Source organism: Rana temporaria, chromosome 1 (assembly GCF_905171775.1).
Source record: "Rana temporaria chromosome 1, aRanTem1.1, whole genome shotgun sequence".
In the NCBI taxonomy this organism is placed as follows: Eukaryota; Metazoa; Chordata; class Amphibia; order Anura; family Ranidae; genus Rana; species Rana temporaria.
The window spans coordinates 450,028,267-450,049,497 of NC_053489.1; the positions used below are offsets into that span (position 1 = coordinate 450,028,267).

Consider the following 21,231-nt stretch of genomic DNA (forward strand, 5'->3'; position numbering starts at 1 on the left):
CTTGGCTACAGCAAAGAGATGCTGCAGCAGCAGAAGTCACAGCAGCACCAACTGAAGAGAGGGGAGAGGTACAGATGCCAGTCACCATGGAAGTGGAGTTCCAGGGAGCGGGGGCAGTTGGCCCCTCTCCCCAGCAACAAGCTGTGGTGGTAAACCCTTTACTCCCAGCTGAATCACTGGTGGCAGGGCAGAATGCTACTGGCTGCTGCACACAACTGCAGCTTGAGCTGACATCGGGGGATGGGACTGTGGTCTCCCCTCAAAGCGACCCAGCAGAAGAGCTGGCAACGGAGCAGAGTGCCACAAGCCTCTGCTCTCAACTAACGGAAGAGGGAGTTCCTGGGGCAGTGGATGGGACTGTGGTCTCCACTCAAAGCAACCCAGCGGAAGAGCTGGCAACAGAGCAGAGTGCCACAAGCCTCTGCTCTCACTTAATGGAAAAGGGAGTTCCTGGGGCAGTGGATGGGACTTCAGTCTTCACTGACACAACCCCAGAAAATGGTGCGTCACCGAGACAGGAGGATGTCGGCTTTGCTTTGCAAGCATCAGGGCATTTTCTACCACCAGTGGATGGGACTTCAGTCTCCACTGGTATACCCCAGGGATGGGGGCCAGTTGGCCCAGATCCCCAACAACATGATGGACTGAGCCCAGTCACCCCGTCTTCTCTCCAGTGGCTGAAAGGACTCCAGGGAGAAGGGCCAGTCCAGGCCTCTCCCCAGCGGCAGGCAGGTTCTCTGAGAGAGGCAGAGGTTGTCGGGGTGAGTAATGCTCTATTTGGAGCAATTTATTTGGGGTACGGTATGGATACCAGCATTAAAGGACTGGTACTACTGACTAACTTCGGAATCAACCTGTTCGGTGTTCCCTCCTGTGTCAGTCTCCCACCGAAAGAGGAGAGATGTAACGGAATGACCCGGGACAAACAGAGACTTTGGAAGGATGAGGGGTACTCCTGTGCCAGCGTCATTAATAACTCTTATGTCTAGGGTCACCTTATGTCCGATAGGGCCATAGGGTGACTGAGAAATTATATCCTAAATTACAGGACAGGGGACATTACTGATAGCTCATATTGCAATTGGAGATATTGCAAAGTGTTGGTTTATTCTATAACTCATCTCTCTGTGTAGACTGTTGACATGTTAAATGTGTCTGGCTCTTGAAAGGCCTTTCATTGTGTGATAACACTGCTTAAAGCCTATTGATGCTCAGAGGTGTGAATACCTTTCTGTCGGAGACGGACCGTCTGTCTAAAGATGTGGATTGAGAAGAAATCATTGTGTTTTGTTTGAATTCTGTTAATGAAGGAATGTGCAGTGATTAGGTCATGATAATTATAGCCCGGTGCCGAGATGTCTGGAATGTTTAGCAATTAGCCATCTGAAGGTGTATTGAAGCCCCCCCAGGGTGTGATGTGTGGGTGGAGAGTTTGATTGTTCCTTTCATGCTTGAACTGTATATATAAACTTGAGAGCTAACCATTAAAGTTGTCTTGCATTTGAAACCAGAACAGAGCTGTGTGTCTCGTGTCTGGGGGGAATTCTTATGGGTCGTGTTTGTTTGCTTGATTGTGGAGTGTCGATAAGCTGTCGCGGGTTGATGGAAGGTCGTAAACGGTGGTGACCGTTACAATGTATTTCTGGTTCACCTCTAACTTTTGGACAGATGGTGGCCAATTGTCATTAGGAAAACTTTTAGATGATGCAGAATGTACATTCGACTGAATAACTGCAAGCTGCCCAGGCCTCGAAGCAACACAAAAGCCTAACATTTCCTCCACTGTGAAGTCATTCCTGGACAATCTAGTAGCGGTTAGAAATCTACGGCACTTGTACATTATTTTCTATACAGTGGATCTTTTTAAATTCCTTGCCAGACTCCTAAGCATCTATAACCTTTATGTGGGCCTTAGAAAGATCCACTGATCTTGGCATGATTGTACCTCTCATGTCAACAGTATAGAGAACACCAGACCCTAGATGTCTAAGGTTTAGACAGGCTCTACCTGCATACTCCCTTCAGGAGATTCTAATCATTGGCACCTAATCTGGAACACCAGATTTATGAATTTAGAGTGGTGGTAAACGTAGGGATATACTTCTTCCACATATTCCATAAGGAATCTGTATTTTTGTTCATTAAAATTCTGAAAGTTAATGCACTGTGTCACTTTTATGTGTCATTTGTTACGTATATTAACTTTACCTGTAGGCATATTTTAAAGTAGTTGTAAACCCTTACATATACCCATTGAAGTAGCGACTTCAATTATACGGGAGATACACAGAGATGAAACAAATCCTCCTACATAACTTGTACCCGTTTACCTGCAGTCTTCCCTTCAGCTGTTCAAACACAGGATTTCTAAAGCTCGTCTGAGCTGTCAGAAAGCAGGGGGCGGAGAGCTGAAATTACACTTTGTAGAGATCAGCATGGAAGGGAAGGAACACACCACCCTTCACACAGCACACAGGAACGGAGCTGAGGCTGTCAGTCTGCTGGAGGAGGAGTATTGAGTATCACTTCTGACAAGTACATACCATCGAGGGATATGCGTTATTCATATTTCACATCTGAGGTTTACAACAACTTTAAATCAAGATCTAATTTTTGCCTGTTCAAATAATTCTATGGGGTGTACACATTTCTTCACAAAACTGTGATTAAGTTCTTTAAAAAAAATACCATTCAAATCAAGGGATGGACGACAAACTAATGAGAACACAGGACCCGATTAATACAATATAAAACCAAACATTTTCTATAAGTAGCCAGGGACCACAGTATTTCTAGTGGCATTAAAAAAAAAATAAAAAAAATTGTTGCATTCATTTTTGGTACATTTGCTACCTGGCTCCTCTTAAACATTTTGTCAGATGCTAAAAAAAAGGGGGGAAAGGGATCAGTGATCCAGGTAAGGCCATAAAAAAAAAAAAAACATGAATACATTTAAGACAATCATACGATAATGAAGCGGCCTGGAAGGAATTTTTTTTTCTTCTAAACCACTAAGATTTAAAGCAGTGAGTAAATCATACAGTTCAGCAAAGATAAGCGCAAGATAAACAAAGTAGGAAGCAAAATCATAGAAAATAAAAGCAAGAAGCTGTGAAAGTGATTCCAAACTCTGAACACAAACGTCAATGCAATCAGAGCAATGGGCATGTATGGAAGCTCATAGACAACCGTCTGGAATCAAGCAGTTATTGATTTTCGAGAAGCACCACAAGGAATCAAGGCACCGATTACAAGAACACACTCAGTATTAAGGGGGTTGATTGCTTGGTGGGGTTTTGATGCAGATTTAGCAGTTATTTGTCATTAGCAGCTGAAGTCTTAGGTTTACCTCCTTGAAGAAGGATGCGGTTTCACCCTCGATTATTGGCTGCAGCAAAGGACTTCTCCGCTTGCTCGAGGGGGATCCCTGTGATGAGTGTTAACAAGTATGTTACACCAGAAATCCCTGTCTATCAAACATCCCGAACTTAACAACTATAGCATCTACAGTGCCAATCGGGACTGGCAGAAAAACTATGCAGAGTATTCTAAAGCCTCATAGAGGACGCACTAGTATTAGAAGCCAGCGTCTAAAAAATTTAAGTTCATGTGCAGTGGGCATAGGCAACATTAAAAAGTAGGTTATACACAGAGTTTCATTCGTACATAACTTTAGTTTTATACCTTGCCAAAATAAAACTTGCGGCAATGCTTTATTTGGTACATTTTGACAAAATAAACTTCCATAAACTTATCGCAGCCAAACTTTATCTATGACTGGCAAGTGTATTTTATAGCACTACTTAGACTTGTGAAAGTAAAACCCATGGGGTACTACACTTCGTAATACCAAAACAATGATGGGTGGGTCTGTATCCCAAAGTAATCATATCCTCCTTAAAAAAAAATTGGGGTGCTGCTGCTGTATTTTCTATGACTTCAAATACCTCCTGTTTTAGTTATCGTCCAAAAATAAATATAAAAAAAGAGTAAATCCAGGATTTACTCTTAAACTATATTCCATTGTTCTTGAGTGGAATTCTTGAGCGACTGAAAGTTTAATCTAAATAATAACCTGACATCAAGGAGATCATTAGGATTGTGCCAAAAGGCCTTTTTCAATGTCACTCATCAAAGCTTCTGTCAGAGCAAGCATACATATAGTTCACATTCTTCAAGTGCTTCTCCAGTTTGTTCCTTTTAAAAGGATTAAATGGCCACTATGGAAATGGGTCCTATTTTTAGACATCATTTGCACAAATAGTTTTTTGCCCAATTTAACAGGAGAGGAAGAATGCAACACCACTTAACATGCCAATTAATAAAGAAAGTGCTGTAAATTTTTAACAGGCATTAAAGATAAAATAATAACTCACAAATTATTCAAGCAAGTCTAGAAAATAACACACACACTGTGCCACCGTAGCACTGCCTTGGGTTAACCATTTATGCAATTAAAGTGAAACTACACAAAGAACAAGACTGTAAGGCACGAGCACCTAGTGCATTACCAAAAATGTATTGTAAGATATAAAACCGATAAAAATGCATACTCAAACCTACATAAACATGTAAACTAGAAAAGGCCATGCAGTGCAAGATATGCATACTCCAAAAACACCCTGCTATTGCGTTTCGGGGGTGCGCCCCCTTCCTCAGAGCCAAGCCTTCCTGTCTGTTCTTTTTGTAGTTCCATATTGGATCCTTCTATCTGAGGAGGGCTGCATCCACCAAGCATTTGAGTCCTATCCCACTGTGGGGGTCCTCTGAGCACTGGGATTGACTGATTTTATTTGTGTTAGAACCTTCTATTGCCCTCAGACTACTCCAAATTTCTGTTTTTTTTTTTTGCGGTTGTGATCAGAGAGGAAGAGGAGAGTAGGCAAGGCGAGGGGAGAGCAGGCAACGCGAGGAGAGAGCGAGCAAAGGGGGAGGATGGGAGTAGATAAGAGGAGAGAGAAGAGAAAAGAGGGAGAAAAAAAAAAGGACAGACAGAAAGAATGGCAGGTGGGTGGACCTGAACATTAAGGTTCAATGTTCCCACTTCTTAAGTCTCTAGGAGATTTATAGCAAACAAGTCAGAAAATAAATACTGGAGAGGTCATTGCTGAAATTCTGGGGTACGGTCATCATCCCCATAATTTCTTGGTCACTGACCCAGAACAAGCATGTGCTGTTGAGGGCTCAAACACCTGCAATGGGCAGTGACCCAAATAATGAAGGACAAGGATGACAGCACCCCAGACTTGCTAGGTTCATTTTAAGAAGTCAGTGTGCTTCAAGCCACCAGAGCCTACCCAACATAGACTGTTTCAATATTTTGTGGCCATTTCTGAATTACAGAAGCATGAAAAACAGCAGCATGCAGCATATGAGGTGTGCCTAGTGCAGACTAAAGTGTTCATTTGTAAAATAACCCACATCCATAAGACAATTAACTTTGGGATAAAAAAAAAAATCTCTAGTCACTCCAGCAAGCATTTTTACACACTTCACTTCAAACCCTAAACCCAGTATGGGTCCCTCTTATGGTCAATTTCATATGATATACTGTATATATATTTTTTAGTGAGGCATTTATGGCAGAGTGAATATTACCATCACCTCTCAGCTATACACCCCAATGTAACATCAGCCTGCATTTTATAGCTCCATAATAAAAAGCAGGCTGCAGTGTTGAGCCTGCAGTGCCCCATGGAGTTCTAGCTTCCCAACATGAGTGGAGGAGAGGGTGGTCACATAACTGACTTCACACATCATTTGACTCTCCCCTAAAACCGATCTGCTCTTTTATTAAAAAAATAAATTAAAAAATATAGTGCTTCAAAGTCCCATAGCTGGTAGAGAGCTGAACACTTGATGTGCTTTACAAATATGCAATATTCATATTTTTTTTAAATTAAGGCGGTCATATCACTGCTTTATAAAAACACCTCTAGTTATATGAACATCTATATGTATAAAATGTGTAATTTGTGTGCCTATGGTGTGATCTCGGTCTAGTGCCGAATATGCAGAATTATAATAACAAATTATAAACCTACACCAGGATAATCCAAGCAATCCAATAAGCTATTAGAATAAGGGAATTTTAATCTTCAGGTATCCCAAATATTTTAGTCCTATCAGACCACTGACAGCAATGCAGAAAGAATGAAGCAGCTGCACTCTGACTATTCAAGGAACATAGGCAAAATATTCCTTGCAGTTATCATAAAAAATATAACATTGTTGGTAATGTTTTTGTTGGTAAGTTTAGTTTAGGAAATCATGACAATCTCCCGCACCAAACAACAACTTCAAACTGACCGAAATAAAAATGTAATTTGTGCGAACCATTTTATTTTAGCTGCAACAGCAATACCAGTAATGGTGAGGTGCTCTTTTTAAAGGGTTACTGAAGGACTAATGGAAAATTGGAAGCTATACAAGATATTACATTTAAAGAGACACAGCTTATTTGCCCTTTCGAGGCAAAGTAAACACGCCTGATAGACCAACCCCCAGGTTATACTTGGCAAACTGCATCCTTTTGGAGCATTTACTCCAAAAGAGGAAGATTTCTGAAAATTGAAGGGGGGGGGTGACGACACATGTGACCTTTCCACATAAGGCAGTGCCAAGCAGTCAATCACCAGGCCTCAAAACTCTCACCTGGGCACCACAGACACTTCATTCTCCTGGATCACTCCGACACCACCTGCCCTTAAAGCGGAAGTAAATCCATCCATAAAACGGTTTCATTTCCGGCACGTGCCGGAAATGTAACACTCCCATTGGTTGTGCTCTCAACTAAACTGTCAAACCATCCAATGGCTGGTGTCATAACTGATCACATGTGCAGCATCATGGCAGTTGTAGACTAAACAGAGGCAAATATGGCAGCTCCCTTGGCTGAAAACGATAGGAGGGTTTACTTACACTTTAAAATCTTACCCAGGGCGGACGCCTGAAAGTGGTGCAGGGGCATGGGAGTGTGGGGTGGGGTGTGGGCTATGACTTCCACAGGTGACAGTGTCTCTTTACCAAATACAGGGTATTAAACTGGTGGATAATAACCATTTAGAATTCATACTTCTGTCTGAAGGAGCCGAGTTATCTTTCTAAAATCTGATTTGTGACTGTGCCAAGTCTCCAGTCAGGTTTCGTCAGCACTGACAAACAACTGAATTACACATAATTGTAAACAGCTCTTTTGAAAGTGGACAAACATTTAACACTAAAGTAATTGACTGGAAGTACAGTCCTGATCAAAAGTTTAAGACCACTTGAAAAATGGCAAAAAATCATATTTTACATTGTTGGATCTTAACAAGGTTCCAAGTAGAGCTTCAACATGCAACAAGAAGAAATGAGAGTGAGACAAAACATTTTTTGAGCATTCAATTTAATGAAAACAACGAATAAACTGAAACAGGCTGTTTTTCGGCTGATCAAAAGTTTAGGACCACACCCAAAAAAAAAAAAAAAAAAACGAAACCCCCCCAAAACAGAAATCCAACTTCCAAACATGAACTCAGTAATGAGTAGCTCCGCCGCTATTGTTGATCACTTCAAAAAATTGTTTCGGCATGCTTGATGCCTCGCGTTTCCATGAGGTGAGTGGGAACATTTCTCCAAGTGGTGAAGACAGCCGCATGAAGGCCATCTACTGTCTGGAACTGTTGTCCATTTTTGTAAACTTCCCTTGCCATCCATCCCCAAAGGTTCTCAATTGGATTTAGATCAGGGGAACACGCAGGATGGGCCAAAAGAGTGATGTTATTCTCCTGGAAGAAGTCCCTTGTCCTGCGGGCATTGTGTACTGTAGCGTTGTCCTGTTGAAAAACCCAGTCGTTACCACACAGACGAGGACCCTCAGTCATGAGGGATGCTCTCTGCAACATCTGGACATAGCCAGCGGCTGTTTGATGCCACTGCACTTCCTGAAGCTCCATTGTTCCACTGAAGGAAAAAGCACCCCAGACCATTATGGCGCCCCCTCCACTGTGGCACGTAGAAAACAGCTCAGGTTGGATCTGCTTGTCATGCCAGTAACGTTGAAAACCATCAGGACCATCAAGGTTACATTATTTCTCATCAGAGAATAAAACTTTCTTCCACCTTTGAATGTCCCATCTTTGGTGCTCTCTTGCAAAGTCCAAATGAGCAGTTCTGTGGTGTTCAAGGAGACAAAGTTTTTGAAGATTTTTTTTTGTTTTTTAAGCCCTTCAGTCTCAGATGCCGTCTGATGGTTATGGGGCTGCAGTCAGCACCAGTAAGGGCCTTAATTTGGGTCGAGGATCGTCCAGTGTATTGATGAGAGACCCTGCAGTTCAGCAACCCGACCACGTTCAAAAAGGGAGATTTTTTTTTACCTTTGCCATCACAACGTGTGACTACCTGACAGAAATTGACAACGAATCCACATCTTTGCACAGATTTGGCCTTTTAAAGGCATATGGTCCTAAACTTTTGATCAGCTGAAAAACAGCCCATTTCAGTTTAATCGTTATTTTCAATTAATTGAATGCTCAAAAAATGTTTTGTCTCACTCATTTCTTCTTGTTGCATGTTGAGACACAGATTCCTTACAAGTGCTTCCACACATTTTATGAGCGCAGTGTACACATGAGACACGATGACTTGTCATGTCCACTGACCTTAAAACAGGGAAGGAGTGCCCACTTAAACGTTTACCAGCTAGCTGTGCTGCAGCACTGGAATCAATCGAGTATATATTTTTCTATGCACATATTAAATAGCGACAATGCCAAGCTCAATTTCCATTACAGAAACAGCAATGCAAAACAAATGCTAGAAATGAGAATAAGTCTGAATGCAATGGCTGAACATATACAAACAGAACTTGACTTACAATAACTGGTATGGTATTTGCTCGATACAGGATTTGCTTGAACAGCCTATATCTGTCGTACAATGGCTTCATCACCTGCCTCTCGCACTTTGTTACCTGAAAATTCAAAACAAAGTAGCAAGGTTAGTGCGCCAAAGTCTGCAGCTCAAAATACTTTATTTTATCATAACAGTGATTAATGTTCAAAAAGAAGCTCTAAACTTTTCTGGCAAGTTTGCAGGGCCTGAAAGTAAACTTTCAATACAAGAAAAAACAAAACAGTGCAGTGGTTTCTTGGGCTTCATGTTTTGGTGAACAAAGTTAATTAAAACAGTTACCAGCAAATACAAATACCAGAGAGCCTGAGTCAGCCGCTCTCGCCCCCCTCGACAGCCCAGCGCTCCAGTCAGTGCTGGAGGGGCAGAACAAACAGTGGTGACCGACAGTCACCAGCTCTCTGCTCAGGTAGCGGTCGGTTGTGTTTGCAAGGTTCTCAGCCTTTGAGCCAGCAGGGCACTGATGCTGCATCCACCTAGGTAATTAGGATTCTAAGATTTTAAAAATTACCATACATCTCTTTTAAGTAAGATTATACTGACTGAAATTGCAGAGTTGTCGTCTAGAGTTTACTACCACTTTAAGGTATCCAATTTGCCTTGCCAAAGTGATGGACACAAGAAAAGCAACCTAGCAAGTGCAGACAGTGGTCTTTTAAGAACCAGAAAGAACCAAGCTGACTTCCAACAGGGAAGCACCGTTTACAAAGGTCTTCAACATGCCAAGATTGGTTGATGGTACTCAAGGACAAACGCTGATCCAAACCAGACTGGAAAAAAAGGACAGGATTTGATCAAAGTTCTTTGTCTAGCATGAAGAAAAATATGCTTTCCAAGTGCAACAGTAGACTCTGCAAGAAGTAATTTCCTAGCTTTCAGGAGCATAGAGATGACCAAGTCCGATAGGTCCTTATCCTTCAGGACCTTGACTTCAACAGCCAAGTCATTAAAGATAGAGAAAAGCAAGGTGGCCAACCAGCTCTTGGGACAGATGATCCAGACGATCTGGGTGGACCCATAGGCAGTTAAACAGGAGCCTGATCAAGTCCAGATACCATGTCCTCCCCTGGGCCAGTTTGAGGCAATGAGAATCACAGGGATGACCTCAAGCTTGATCATACGTGGCAGGCAAGGAAGGGACTTCACAGGAAGCACCGCGTGGGTCATGCGGAACTGATCTCACAGAGTCACCAGAACATCCACTGCAAAGGCTAGAACATCTTTGGATGGGTGGAGACAACCCTGCTCAATTTGTTGGTGAAATACTCGCAATGTGCACAGTGGTCAGGACTGTATTGTTCATCCAAATCCCAAGTATGGAAAGAGTATGGCACAACTGAAAACCTACCAAGACATGGCCGTTCTAAACAGACAGGCCGGGCAAGGAGAGCATTAATCAGAGAAGCAGCCAAGAGGCCCATAGTAACTTTGGAGGAGCTGCAGAGATCCACAGCTCAGATGAGAGATTGTGTCCACAGGACCACTATTAGTCATACACTCCATGATAATGGCCTTTATGGAAGAGTGGCAAGAAGGCCATTGTTGAAAGAAAGCCATAAGAAGTCCTGTTTGCAGTTGTCGAGAAGCCATGTGAGGGACACCGCAAACATGTGGAAGAAGGTGCTCTAGTCAGATGAGACCAAACTTTTTGGCCTAAAAGCAAAACGCTATGTGTGGTGGAAAACTAACACTGCACGGGGGCGTGGTCAGCCGCAGAACTGTATGGCTGCATTCTGAGGGAGCTCTCTGAGAACGGATCTCCCTGAGCAACTTACACAGCGACCTGTGAGCCCTAAACAACACAGCGATACTGGAACTTACTGGGACTGTAGCAGACATGTCGGCTAAGAGGAAGAATAGTGAGGGACCCCGCAAACTCAGCGCATTCTGCAGCCCGGCTGGGCTGCAGAGAGAACAAGATGGCGCTGCCCCCTCACCTCACTGCAATGTGCAACGGCGTGCTGCTCCCTCTCTCCATGAGGGAGAAAATCTCACAGCTACACAGCTCTAGCCTGACAGCGATCGCCTGGATAACATGCTGAGTCCAGTGAGGCAGAAAAGGAGGATCTCCTCTGAACAAGGTAATCCTCACACACCTCGTACAGACCTTGCCTGCAGCCTGGACAAAAATCCCTATGATGAAAAACTACAGGCTATGCCCACTGCTGATTTACCAATACTGGACACTACCTTTAAAGATATGATCATGTCTTTAAGAGGTGCATTACAGCACGATATGATTAGCCTTATGCACAAATCTAAATTGGAGATTGATGCTCTGGGAGAAAGAGTGGATTATATGGAGAATAAAATGTGCGATTTCACTGCTGCGCACAATGAATTAGTGGACTCCCACTTTGATCTAGAAGAAGAAATGAGACAACTCAGGATCAAAGTCGAACAAATTAAAGACAGAAATCAGAGAAATAATATAAAATTCAGAGGTATACCTGAGAATGTGAAGCCACCAGACCTAAAACGCTTCATTAAAACCATGATTCTGATCTAATCCCTGCCACTCCTCAACAAGAGCTGGAAATTGACAGGGCACATAGACTACTTAAACCGCATTATATAGCAGAGAAAATACCTAGAGATGTCATTGCTAGGATCCACTTTTTCAATGTCAAGGAACAACTGATGCAATTCGCTCGGCGCCACTCGCCACTCCCAGATCCGTATTCTGGAATAATCCTTTATTCTGATTTCTCACAAGCGACAATCTTGGCTCGCAAAAATCTAAACTCGATCACTAAAGTGCTGAGAAACCATGGCATAATTTACAAATCGGGCTTCCCCACAAAAATTCGGGTAGAATTTAAAGGCATACCTAGGGATTCAACTCACATTTCCTCCAACCAAAATGTATGATGCCAATTTCCCCACACTTTTAGGCCAAATATCCCGTGACTTATCGCATATTCAAAAAACCAACTTATCCTGGGTTGGTAAAATAGCCGCTTTCAAGATGCAAACTTTACCTAAAATTTTATATCTCTTTAGATGCCTCCCCATACCAATTCCTGCCAAGTTCTTTAAAAAACTAGACAGCAAACTTAGACAATTTATCTGGAAAAAAAAAAAACCCCAGAGTTGCTTTCTCGATCCTTACTACTAAAAAGAAGACATTAGAAATTATTATTTTACTTCTATCTTAGATCAGATGAAACATTGGTTTAACCCAACAAATTACAAATTATGGGTAAACATTGAACGTCTAGCCACACACAATTTTGACCTCCCTTCTCTCGCAATAGCTAGCGCCATTATCCCCAAGATAACAATCCCCAACCTAATAAGCATTAAAACTACTTTATTCGCTTGGAAACACATTCTCTCAAAAACCAGACATGTAGAGGAAAAGGCTAAATTACATCTTCCCACAGAAGTCATTAATTATTGCAGAATCAGATTCTCTGTAAACGAGTGGATCAGTAATGGATATAATCTATACCAGAACCTACCCCCTAATGTTAAGAATATCGTCGAGACTGAGGCCCCGTACACACCATAGAATCCATCCGCAGATAAATCCCAGCAAATGGGTTTCAGCGGATAGATCCTATGGTGTGTACACGCCATCGGATCTGTTTCCCGCGGATATATCTCCCCTGGGATGGATTCCAGCAGATCGAATATTCGCTGACATGCAGAACATATCCATCTGCTGGAGTCCATCCGTACGGATGGATCCGCTGGTCTGTATAGACTCACCGGATCCATCCGTCCGAAGGGATCCCCCGCATGCATCGTAATGATTCGACGCATGCGTGGAATTCCTTATATGACAGCGTCGCGCACGTCGCCGCGTCATAATCTCGGCGACGGCGCGACACGTCATCGCCAGAGGATTTCGGCGCGGATTTCAATGCGATGGTGAGTACACTCCATCGCATTAAAATCTGCTGAAATCCTCGAGAGGATTTATCCGCGGAAACGGTCCGCTGGACCGTATCCGCGGATAAATCCTCCCGTGTGTATGGGGCCTAAGATTGGCAAGTGTGCCCGACTGAAAGATTTCTCTCCAAGTAATGTGATCGAAATCCCTATGAACCTTTGGGAGTTCCTCTCTCCTCAGAAAAATGACAACAAGAAAGGTATATCTTTCTTCTACCAAAAACACAAATATGCTGAAATGGGAAAAGGATCTGGACCAGATTTTTTCCCCGACTCAGTGGATTAAAGCATTTCAAACAATAAGTAAGTCATCCTCTTGCATTGAACACTGGGATAATGCCCAAAAAATAATTAATAGATGGTACTTAACACCATACAAGTTATCCAAAATTTATCCAACAGCATCCGACATCTGTTGGAAATGTAACGAGCAAAGGGGAAACCTCCTGCACACGCTTTGGAGTTGCAAGACTCTAAAAAGTTTTTGGAACTCTATCTCATCCTTTATCGCCAATCTTACGGGTAACCTTACCAAGCTTACTCCTACCAACGCATTATTAGGTATAGATCTAGACAAATACCCCACTTTGTATAGGACTATTGTCTTACATATTTTGATAGCCTCAAGAATTACAGTGGCCTCTCTATGGAAATCCGCAGACGCCCCAAACCTACCAATGGTCATCACCAGATTAAACACCCAAGCTCAATTAGAACTATTAGCCTATAAGAATGATTCTATAATTCCCTATCGTAGAAAATGGAAAATGTGGTTAACCCACCCGAAAGCTTCCAAATATTTAAAAGATTCCTTACTTTAATAATCTTCCTATAGTCTGAAGAATAACAGTATAAAATACTGAATCTTTGGTATAGATAATGACTAACGGCAGCCTTTATTTCAGTTTTCTCCACCTTCACTCTAGCTGTGCAAAGCTAGTAGAAACATACCCAAAAAGACTTGCAGCGGTAATTGCAGCGAAAGGTGGTTCTACAAAAGTATTGACTCAGGGGGGGCCCGAATACAAATGCACCCCACACTTTTCACATATTTGTTACAAATTTTTAAAACCATTTATCATTTTCCTTCCACTTCTCATTTATGTGCCATTTTGTGTTGGTCCAGAACATAAAATCCCAATAAAATACATTTACGAATTTGGTTGACACATGACAAAAAGTGGAAAAATGGGTTTGAACACTTTTTCAAGGCACTGTAAATCACAATCTATAAATCAAGTTAATAAAATAAAACACACAACAAATAATTTACATCAAGGTGATCTTTCGCATGCTTTAAATAGTATCAGACATATTTATCCAGAATTTTCATTGCAACGTTATCTTGTACTTTTGTATAGTATGTTTTTTGTTACAGTGCCTATTTATGCATATTTTATGAAGGTTCCAAAATAATATTGGCGTTATATCAAGTCAGCTTGTTCTGCTGTAAATAAGTTGAAAACAATACTAATGACTATTCAGCATTTAGCTTAAAACCCTGACTCACACTGGTGCGATTTGTCATGCAATTTGACAGTCCCAAATCGCATGACAAGTCGCACCTCACTGTCGGCAATGTAACTGTTTAAACTGCCGCAACTCATGTCGCAAAGACTTTGAAAAGGGTTCCTGCATTCGTTTTTTTTTTTCTGAGTTAATTGCGACTTGCATAGACTTAAAGTAAGCTGCTATAAACTTGGAGGTGAAAAATCGCACTGATCTGCGGCTTTGAAAGTAGCGCGATTTCAAAACCGCACCAGCGTGAACCAGGGCTAATAGACACTGTTAAGGTTTCAATATTACACATGAAGGTTGGAAAAAGTGACACTCGCCAGCTGTCTGACCTCTTTATCTAAAGACACCTTTGAGAGTTCCACCAAAGGCCAACTAACCAAACATAAGTTAGGAAAAAAATAAAAATATTGGTTTCTACTTTTCCTCACAATAAGCGTAACAGGCTAAAAAGGTCAACACACTGTCAGCATCTATGTAAATGAATCTATAGAGCTTTATTAAAGTCCTTAGTAAGTAAAACACTTGTAGCTCACAATAGGCTCCAAACTAATAGGCTTACAATACTTTATACTCTTTAGACTTCTGATTTTTGGCTTGGCCGTTTTGTAATAAAATTGCTTTTAAGCAGCCAGTACTTTTCCACAATCTACCAGTGCCAAGAACAAAGTCTATTTAATTAAAGTTTCCCAAAAAAACATTAACATGAATTGACTCATGTAACACTCCGACTAAACAAATAAAAAGGACGATTCCTAATTAGAAATTAAGCATTTTTCATATTTAGTCACTAGAGTAAGGGACCAAATACATGAAAGAGGACAAAAAGAGAAAAGGTGCAATCTCCACACTTTACAAATAATCTGCATTCTTTAAATTTCTTTTAAGTGGTTGTAAAAGGCAGAAGGTTTTTTTTATCCTAATGCAATATTTAACTTTTTTCTTGTTTTGCCAATTTAGATGATGGCCATGCCTTTATCATGCATTATTTTCTGTAGAATAGAAGTCTATTCCACCCTTGTCCACCTCTACCAGCTGATATTATTCAACTATTCCTTTCCAATAATTGTCTTTTTAATAATATGAAAAATGCATATGCTCTGCTGGCCTTTCTTCATCAGATCCTTACCCGGGAAGTGCCAACTTAGATAGGCACACTGATGCAGGAATGGAAAAGGCCGTCAAGCTCCAGGTTAGAAGAGACTAAATTATTCAGAGGAGAATTATATGCAAAACGTATAGAAAAACGTATAGACATTACTACGGTTTATGGTTTTCGTATCGTTTTTCACTTAATCTAGCTTGTGATATAGTTTTCAGAAAATAAAGAGAATATTACGCAACATACCGGTCTGCCGTGAACACTTTCATAGTACAGCAAGGCTTTCTGAAGTGACACTTTTTCAGTTGCAATCTGATCCCTGGTCATATCCTAAAAAACACACAAAAAAAAAATTTATTATAAAGCAAAACTCAAGCCAAATTATGTTCTGTATGTTAGTGCTAGAAGCCAATTAACATAACTAGTGCGAGCAAAGAGCTAGTAACTTATAAAATTTAGGGCTGCAACTAACGATTATTTTCATAATCGATTAGTTGGCCGATTATTGTTTCGATTAATCGGATAATAGCCTTAAAAAAAAAATTGCATTTTTACATTTTTTTGGGCAAATTTTTTGTTGGGCAGATTACAAAACACAAATTGCCGCAAAAACACATTACATGCTTTTCTGCAGCTTCTCCATTGAAGTATATTGAACCAAAAAAAAAAGCAGCACCGTTTTGCGTTAAAAAGTCCTTGCCCTTTCCAAATATGCAGCAGCCGGAAAAAAATCATGGATGTGAACGTGTCTCATAAGAAAACATGTAACTGAACTGTAGTGTGTTTCTGCAAAAAGCACCAAAAAACAGAGGTGTGACCCCGGCCTGAGATGTTTAGTAACACAATGGGGTTAAAAAAACAAAAATAAGTACAAAAAGAGCAAATAATCGCTACTGTAAGGGGCTCATTTTTTTACTGTGGGACAGTGAAAGTAATATTTACAGTAGCGATTTGCTTTTTTGTACTATAAAAGGGCTAATTTTAGTTTCTTTAACCCCATTATGTTACTGGCCGATTAATCGATTATGAAAATTGTAATCGATTAATTTCATAATCGATTAGTTGTCGATCGATTAGTTGTTTCGGACCTAATTAAATTATATACTGAATGAGTGGTATGCAACCCATCATATCATGGAAAACTTCAAACAGATATATTAGGTAAAAATATATACTTCAGGATTTCTAGTTTCCCCACCCCCAATACAAAAAGAATGAGCAAATAAGCAACTGGTTGGAGTGCCATTGTATTCATGTAGACAAATCCAGTGGCATTGGCTATTATTAAATCTATTGGAAAAAATTAAAAAAAAAATGCTTGTATTTTAAAACACCTATCAGTAATAAACATTAATATCTAAAATGTTTAGTGATTGATGGATGGAAAAAAATAAATAAAGGGCCAGACTACCCAAAGCCTATTCTGTTATTGGTAGGGAATGAGTTCTTGCATATCTTGGGGACCCCAGCAGACAGATTCCTTCTCAATGTTTCTTGATCCTTTAAGTGCTGTATATAGTCGAGTATAAGCCAAGTTTTTCAGCACATTTTTTTATGCTGAAAATGCCCCCCTCAGCTTATACTCGAGTCTGTGTCATCTTTAAATTTGTGTGCCTGATTCTTGGCACACATGTAGCCCCACTCCTCATCTACAAGTGTGCAAAGTTTGTTGTTTAGGGGACCTACGGCCGGGGAGCACCAATTTTTCAAAGCCGGGCACCCCTTCCATAGACTCCCATGTTAAACGTCAGTCTAGTCACATAGCACAGGAGATCAGGTAGAGAGATTGGGCACAGTGAGGCATGGGCACAGTGAGGCATGCAGATGGACACCCTAGGCTTCTACTCGAGTCAATACGTTTTCCCAATTTTTTGTGGTAAAATTAGGTGGGTCGGCTTATACACGAGTATATACGATAACATGAGAATAAACTGCCCTCGTGATAATTAATAATAAAGCTAGCTCTAGGAGTAGTGAAATTCAGGAAAAATAAATATATTTAAAACACCTGTATTTTTTATATTATATATAAAATGTATTAAAGTGTCAGCTTCCAGTTACGTTGGTCACAACCATGTCTGTACACCATAGCAGGAAAAACTACCTGTTTTTTCTCCTTGTAGAAACAAAGTATTATCACATAAAACAACTTCCTTTCCATATTTATACCTTTATATCTTCTGGACGGTTAACCTCAGATCTCTTTTCCTGCAGCTTCTTCTGAATGGTTTCCATTGTAGCTTCTATGGAAGGCTTGGCTGCCTTTTCTACCTCTGGCTTTCTGTCTTCCTCCCTCTCAAGCTGGGAACCAAAACTTTTTGGGAGCGTATTGCTTCGCTGTCTCACCTGTGGAACCACATCTTCTTCAGACAGCTTGATTTTGGACTCTGAGTAATACAATTAGAAAAATGATCATACAATAAATAAATTAAAATAAAAAAACATCCAAAAAAATAAAAGCCTAACCTTAAGTCAAAATAAAAACATGAAAATCAGCACAAGGGACATTATCGATTATTAATCTGACGTGTTCCTTGTGCTGTGGGCATAAGGACCAGAGAGGAATATTTCAAGGAAAACAAAAGCCAGGTAAACAAGGGACACATCGTAATAATCATAAGTACATTTTTTTTTTTACAAAACTTTATTTTTGTTTTAAGCAGGTAAGTACAACTTTATTTTGCTGTACAGAAACACGTATTTCACATTTTACGTTATATTTTAAACATACTGTATGCAGAGTCTATTACAATCCAGCATACCCAGATCAGTGAATGGGGGAAGAAGCTCTGCCGACTTCTATTATCCATTCATGAGCAAGCAAAAATGCATTTATTTTATTTTCCTTGCATGCGATTGGATATTCTTTTCAAAGTGAAATTTCACCACAATTACTAAGCTTATGGGGAAATTCCAACGCAAATTTGACAGCCTATTTGCCTTTAACAAGCCAAAACCAATATGTAGAAGCATTTTAGCTCATGCCAAAGCAGTCTTTCACATAGTCCAATAGGCTTGCATCGCTTAATATCTCTGTATTCGCTATACAGGATCACGTATTAAAGCAGGAACTGCCCGACAACGTTCAACAAAATTTGGCCGAGCTGGGTCGATGCTTCCGGTTGAGTCCCCTTCTGGTGATTGGCTCCCTTGTAAGTGGTGGATGGTGGGTGGGGTTGTGGGTAACCCTGGGTCCCTCCCCCTCTCTTCTCCTACCGCCCCTCTCCCCCCCCCCCCCCCCTCGCTTTTCCCCCTCTTTTCCTGCCCCCCCCCCCCCCGCTATATGGTTTCCCTCCTGCATCCCCCCCCCCCCCCCCATTTGCTGATGTTGCCTTTTGACTGTCATTGCATTGTAACTTGCTATTGGGTAAAAAAAAAAAAAAAAAAAAAAAAAAACACCTTACTGTTAAAAACAACAGAGAGAGGAGTGCTGGACAGGTAAATAGTGGAGGAATGGGCTAATTTAAAATGAAAAATGTACCCTGAATAAGCAAGGTGACAGTGGGGGTTATTTACGAAAGGCAAATCCACTTTGCACTACAAGTGCAAAGTGCACTTGAAATTGCACTGAATGTGCACTTGGACATGCAGTCACTGTAAATCTTAGGGGGAGATCTGAAACGAGGGGAAGCCCTGCTGATTTTATTATCCAATCATGTGCAAGCTAAAATGCTGTTTATTTTCCTTGCATGTCCCCCTCGGATTTACAGCGACTGCACTTCCAAGTGCACTTTCAGGGCAATTTCAAGAGCACTTTGCCTTTAGTAAATAACCCCCATTGTCTCTTTATAGAAGAGCCTAAAGCTTGCTTTGCAGCTGAAGATTACATTAAGCGCAAACATTTTAATGTCTGTTAAAAGATGATCAATAATACGTCTGAAAACGCAAAAATGAAAAAATGTATCCCACCATTTCGAGTTTTCCGGTATCAGGCAACAAAGTGTGAAACGTGCGCATTCCAGAGATCAGGCTAGCAGGAGGTCTATGCTAAACTTTGTAATTACCTTTAAGCTGCTTCCGGAACTTGGTCAGCTCATTCATCCATTTTAGAACTTCTGAATTTGTAGCTTTGTCACGATGTGAAGGCTGAAAAGAACAAAGAGAAAAAAGGTATATATGGTGTGCTGGGAAAACATTTGTTTTATGCACAGCATTTGTATTAATCAGAGTATTCACTCTTGAATTGTTATATTAGAGTAAACTTTCTACTTGGGAAAACGTTTTTTTTTTTATTATGAACTTGTATTTTCCACCTGTCAGAGGAGAGGCAGGCTGTTAGATCATCCTATCTCTTACCTGAGAACTGACACTCAAAACTGCCTTATAACAAAAAAAGGTGGTATCAGAATAACATGAAACAAAATTTAAATTATTTAACTGGTAGGGTGATCTGTCCCAAATTATTAGCCCTGAGCTCAGGTAGAAGACAAGTCAGACTGGACAGAGGCCTCCCAGCCAAGGGCTGACATTTCTGCTCTGGCAGTAATGCCCCGTAAACACGATCGGAAATTCCGACAGCAAAAGGACAATGTGAGCTTTTGAACAGAAATTACCATGTTTGCTCCATCTGACTTTTGCTGTCGGAATTTCCACCCAAAAAAAGATTGAGAGCTGGTTCTCAAATTTTCAGACGAAAAAATATTCCTAAATCGGAAAATCCGATCGTCTGTAGCAATTCCGACGCGCAAAATTCTGACGCATGCTTGGAAACAATTTGACGCATGGTCGGAAGCATTGAACTTAATTTTCTCGGCTCGTCGTAGTGTTGTATGTCACCGTGACTTTTGTGTGACTGTGTGTATGCAAGCCAAGATTGAGCGGAATTCCGTCAGAAAAACCATTCAAGGTTTTTCCGACGAAAAATCCAATCGTGTGTATGCGGCATTAGAGAATACAATTAAGAACAACAGACACCGCTACCCTAGCAAACAAGGTTCTGAGGTTCTTAAAAAAATAAGGCCCCTTCACACGTTTTCCGAACCGGTCTGCCTGTCAGTTTTGCAGGCAGACATGATCGGAAGCTCCATTCACTCCTACGGCGGATTGCAGTGGCGACGTGTCCTCTGACACCTGCTGCCATCCGATCCGATCATGTACATGAAATCCAGACCGACAGTGACCCAAATTTCTATCCGGTGGATGGGATCGGATGAAAACGGACAAGTGGTCCATTTTCATTTGATCTCCATAGAGGAGAGCGGTGCTCTGACAGGTCCGTCTCAGCACAGTGAGCAGAGATGGACCGGTCATCTGTCTGCTCAGCAGATTGATCCCCCACCAAGAAAAGCAGAGTTTGCCCATGTTAAAAGGACCTTAAGAGTGGGTAACCAGATTTGTACAAATGCCCATTTATGACTGGAGCTTTTTAAGGATTAGAAAAGAAATTAGCAGTTGTGGTCATGTTAACACAGAAATACAAAAAGGAAAAACCCTTACCCTGTATTTCCGTTCTTCTTCAAACCTTTCCTCAAACTTGCGGATTTTCTTCTTTAGACTCTGAATTTTGCGAGTAATCTGTGCAGGTGTCAGGTCCTCCTCCCGGTCGTCCTCATGTGATCCCAGGGAAGAGCTACGTCTACGGCTAACAGAAAAACAAGAAATTAGCACAGCACAAGGAAGCATTAAATCTTGCTCTGAATGATTACATTTTCTCTTTTTTAGTCTGACCCATGCGTGTACAGCATACATAAAAACACAATGAGACTCAATATATAATATGCGTAAAGCATACTGCCAAGGAGAAAGTAAAGAAAATATAAATGTGTGCTTAAATACGTTAGTATATTTACAAAAATCTGTCTTTTTATATGAGTGTTCAGTACTCA

The 21,231-nt window shown here is 41.0% G+C and overlaps 1 protein-coding gene across 5 annotated transcripts in view; it reads right to left on the reverse strand.

Annotated features, from left to right (window-relative positions):
* Nucleotides 1-21,231, reverse strand: part of FAM13A (family with sequence similarity 13 member A) — a 266,776-nt gene that overhangs the window by 13,514 nt on the left and 232,031 nt on the right. For 4 of the 5 annotated variants that reach the window (XM_040327495.1, XM_040327486.1, XM_040327513.1 and 1 more), the window contains 6 exons: nt 20,843-20,987; nt 19,411-19,492; nt 17,576-17,793; nt 15,653-15,736; nt 8,858-8,953; nt 3,350-3,427 (listed from right to left, as the gene is read on the reverse strand). In XM_040327495.1, the coding sequence (XP_040183429.1) occupies nt 3,350-3,427; nt 8,858-8,953; nt 15,653-15,736; nt 17,576-17,793; nt 19,411-19,492; nt 20,843-20,987 (703 nt within the window). The remainder of the gene's footprint in view (nt 1-3,349; nt 3,428-8,857; nt 8,954-15,652; nt 15,737-17,575; nt 17,794-19,410; nt 19,493-20,842; nt 20,988-21,231) is intronic. The other variant, XM_040327503.1, reaches the window with a different exon arrangement.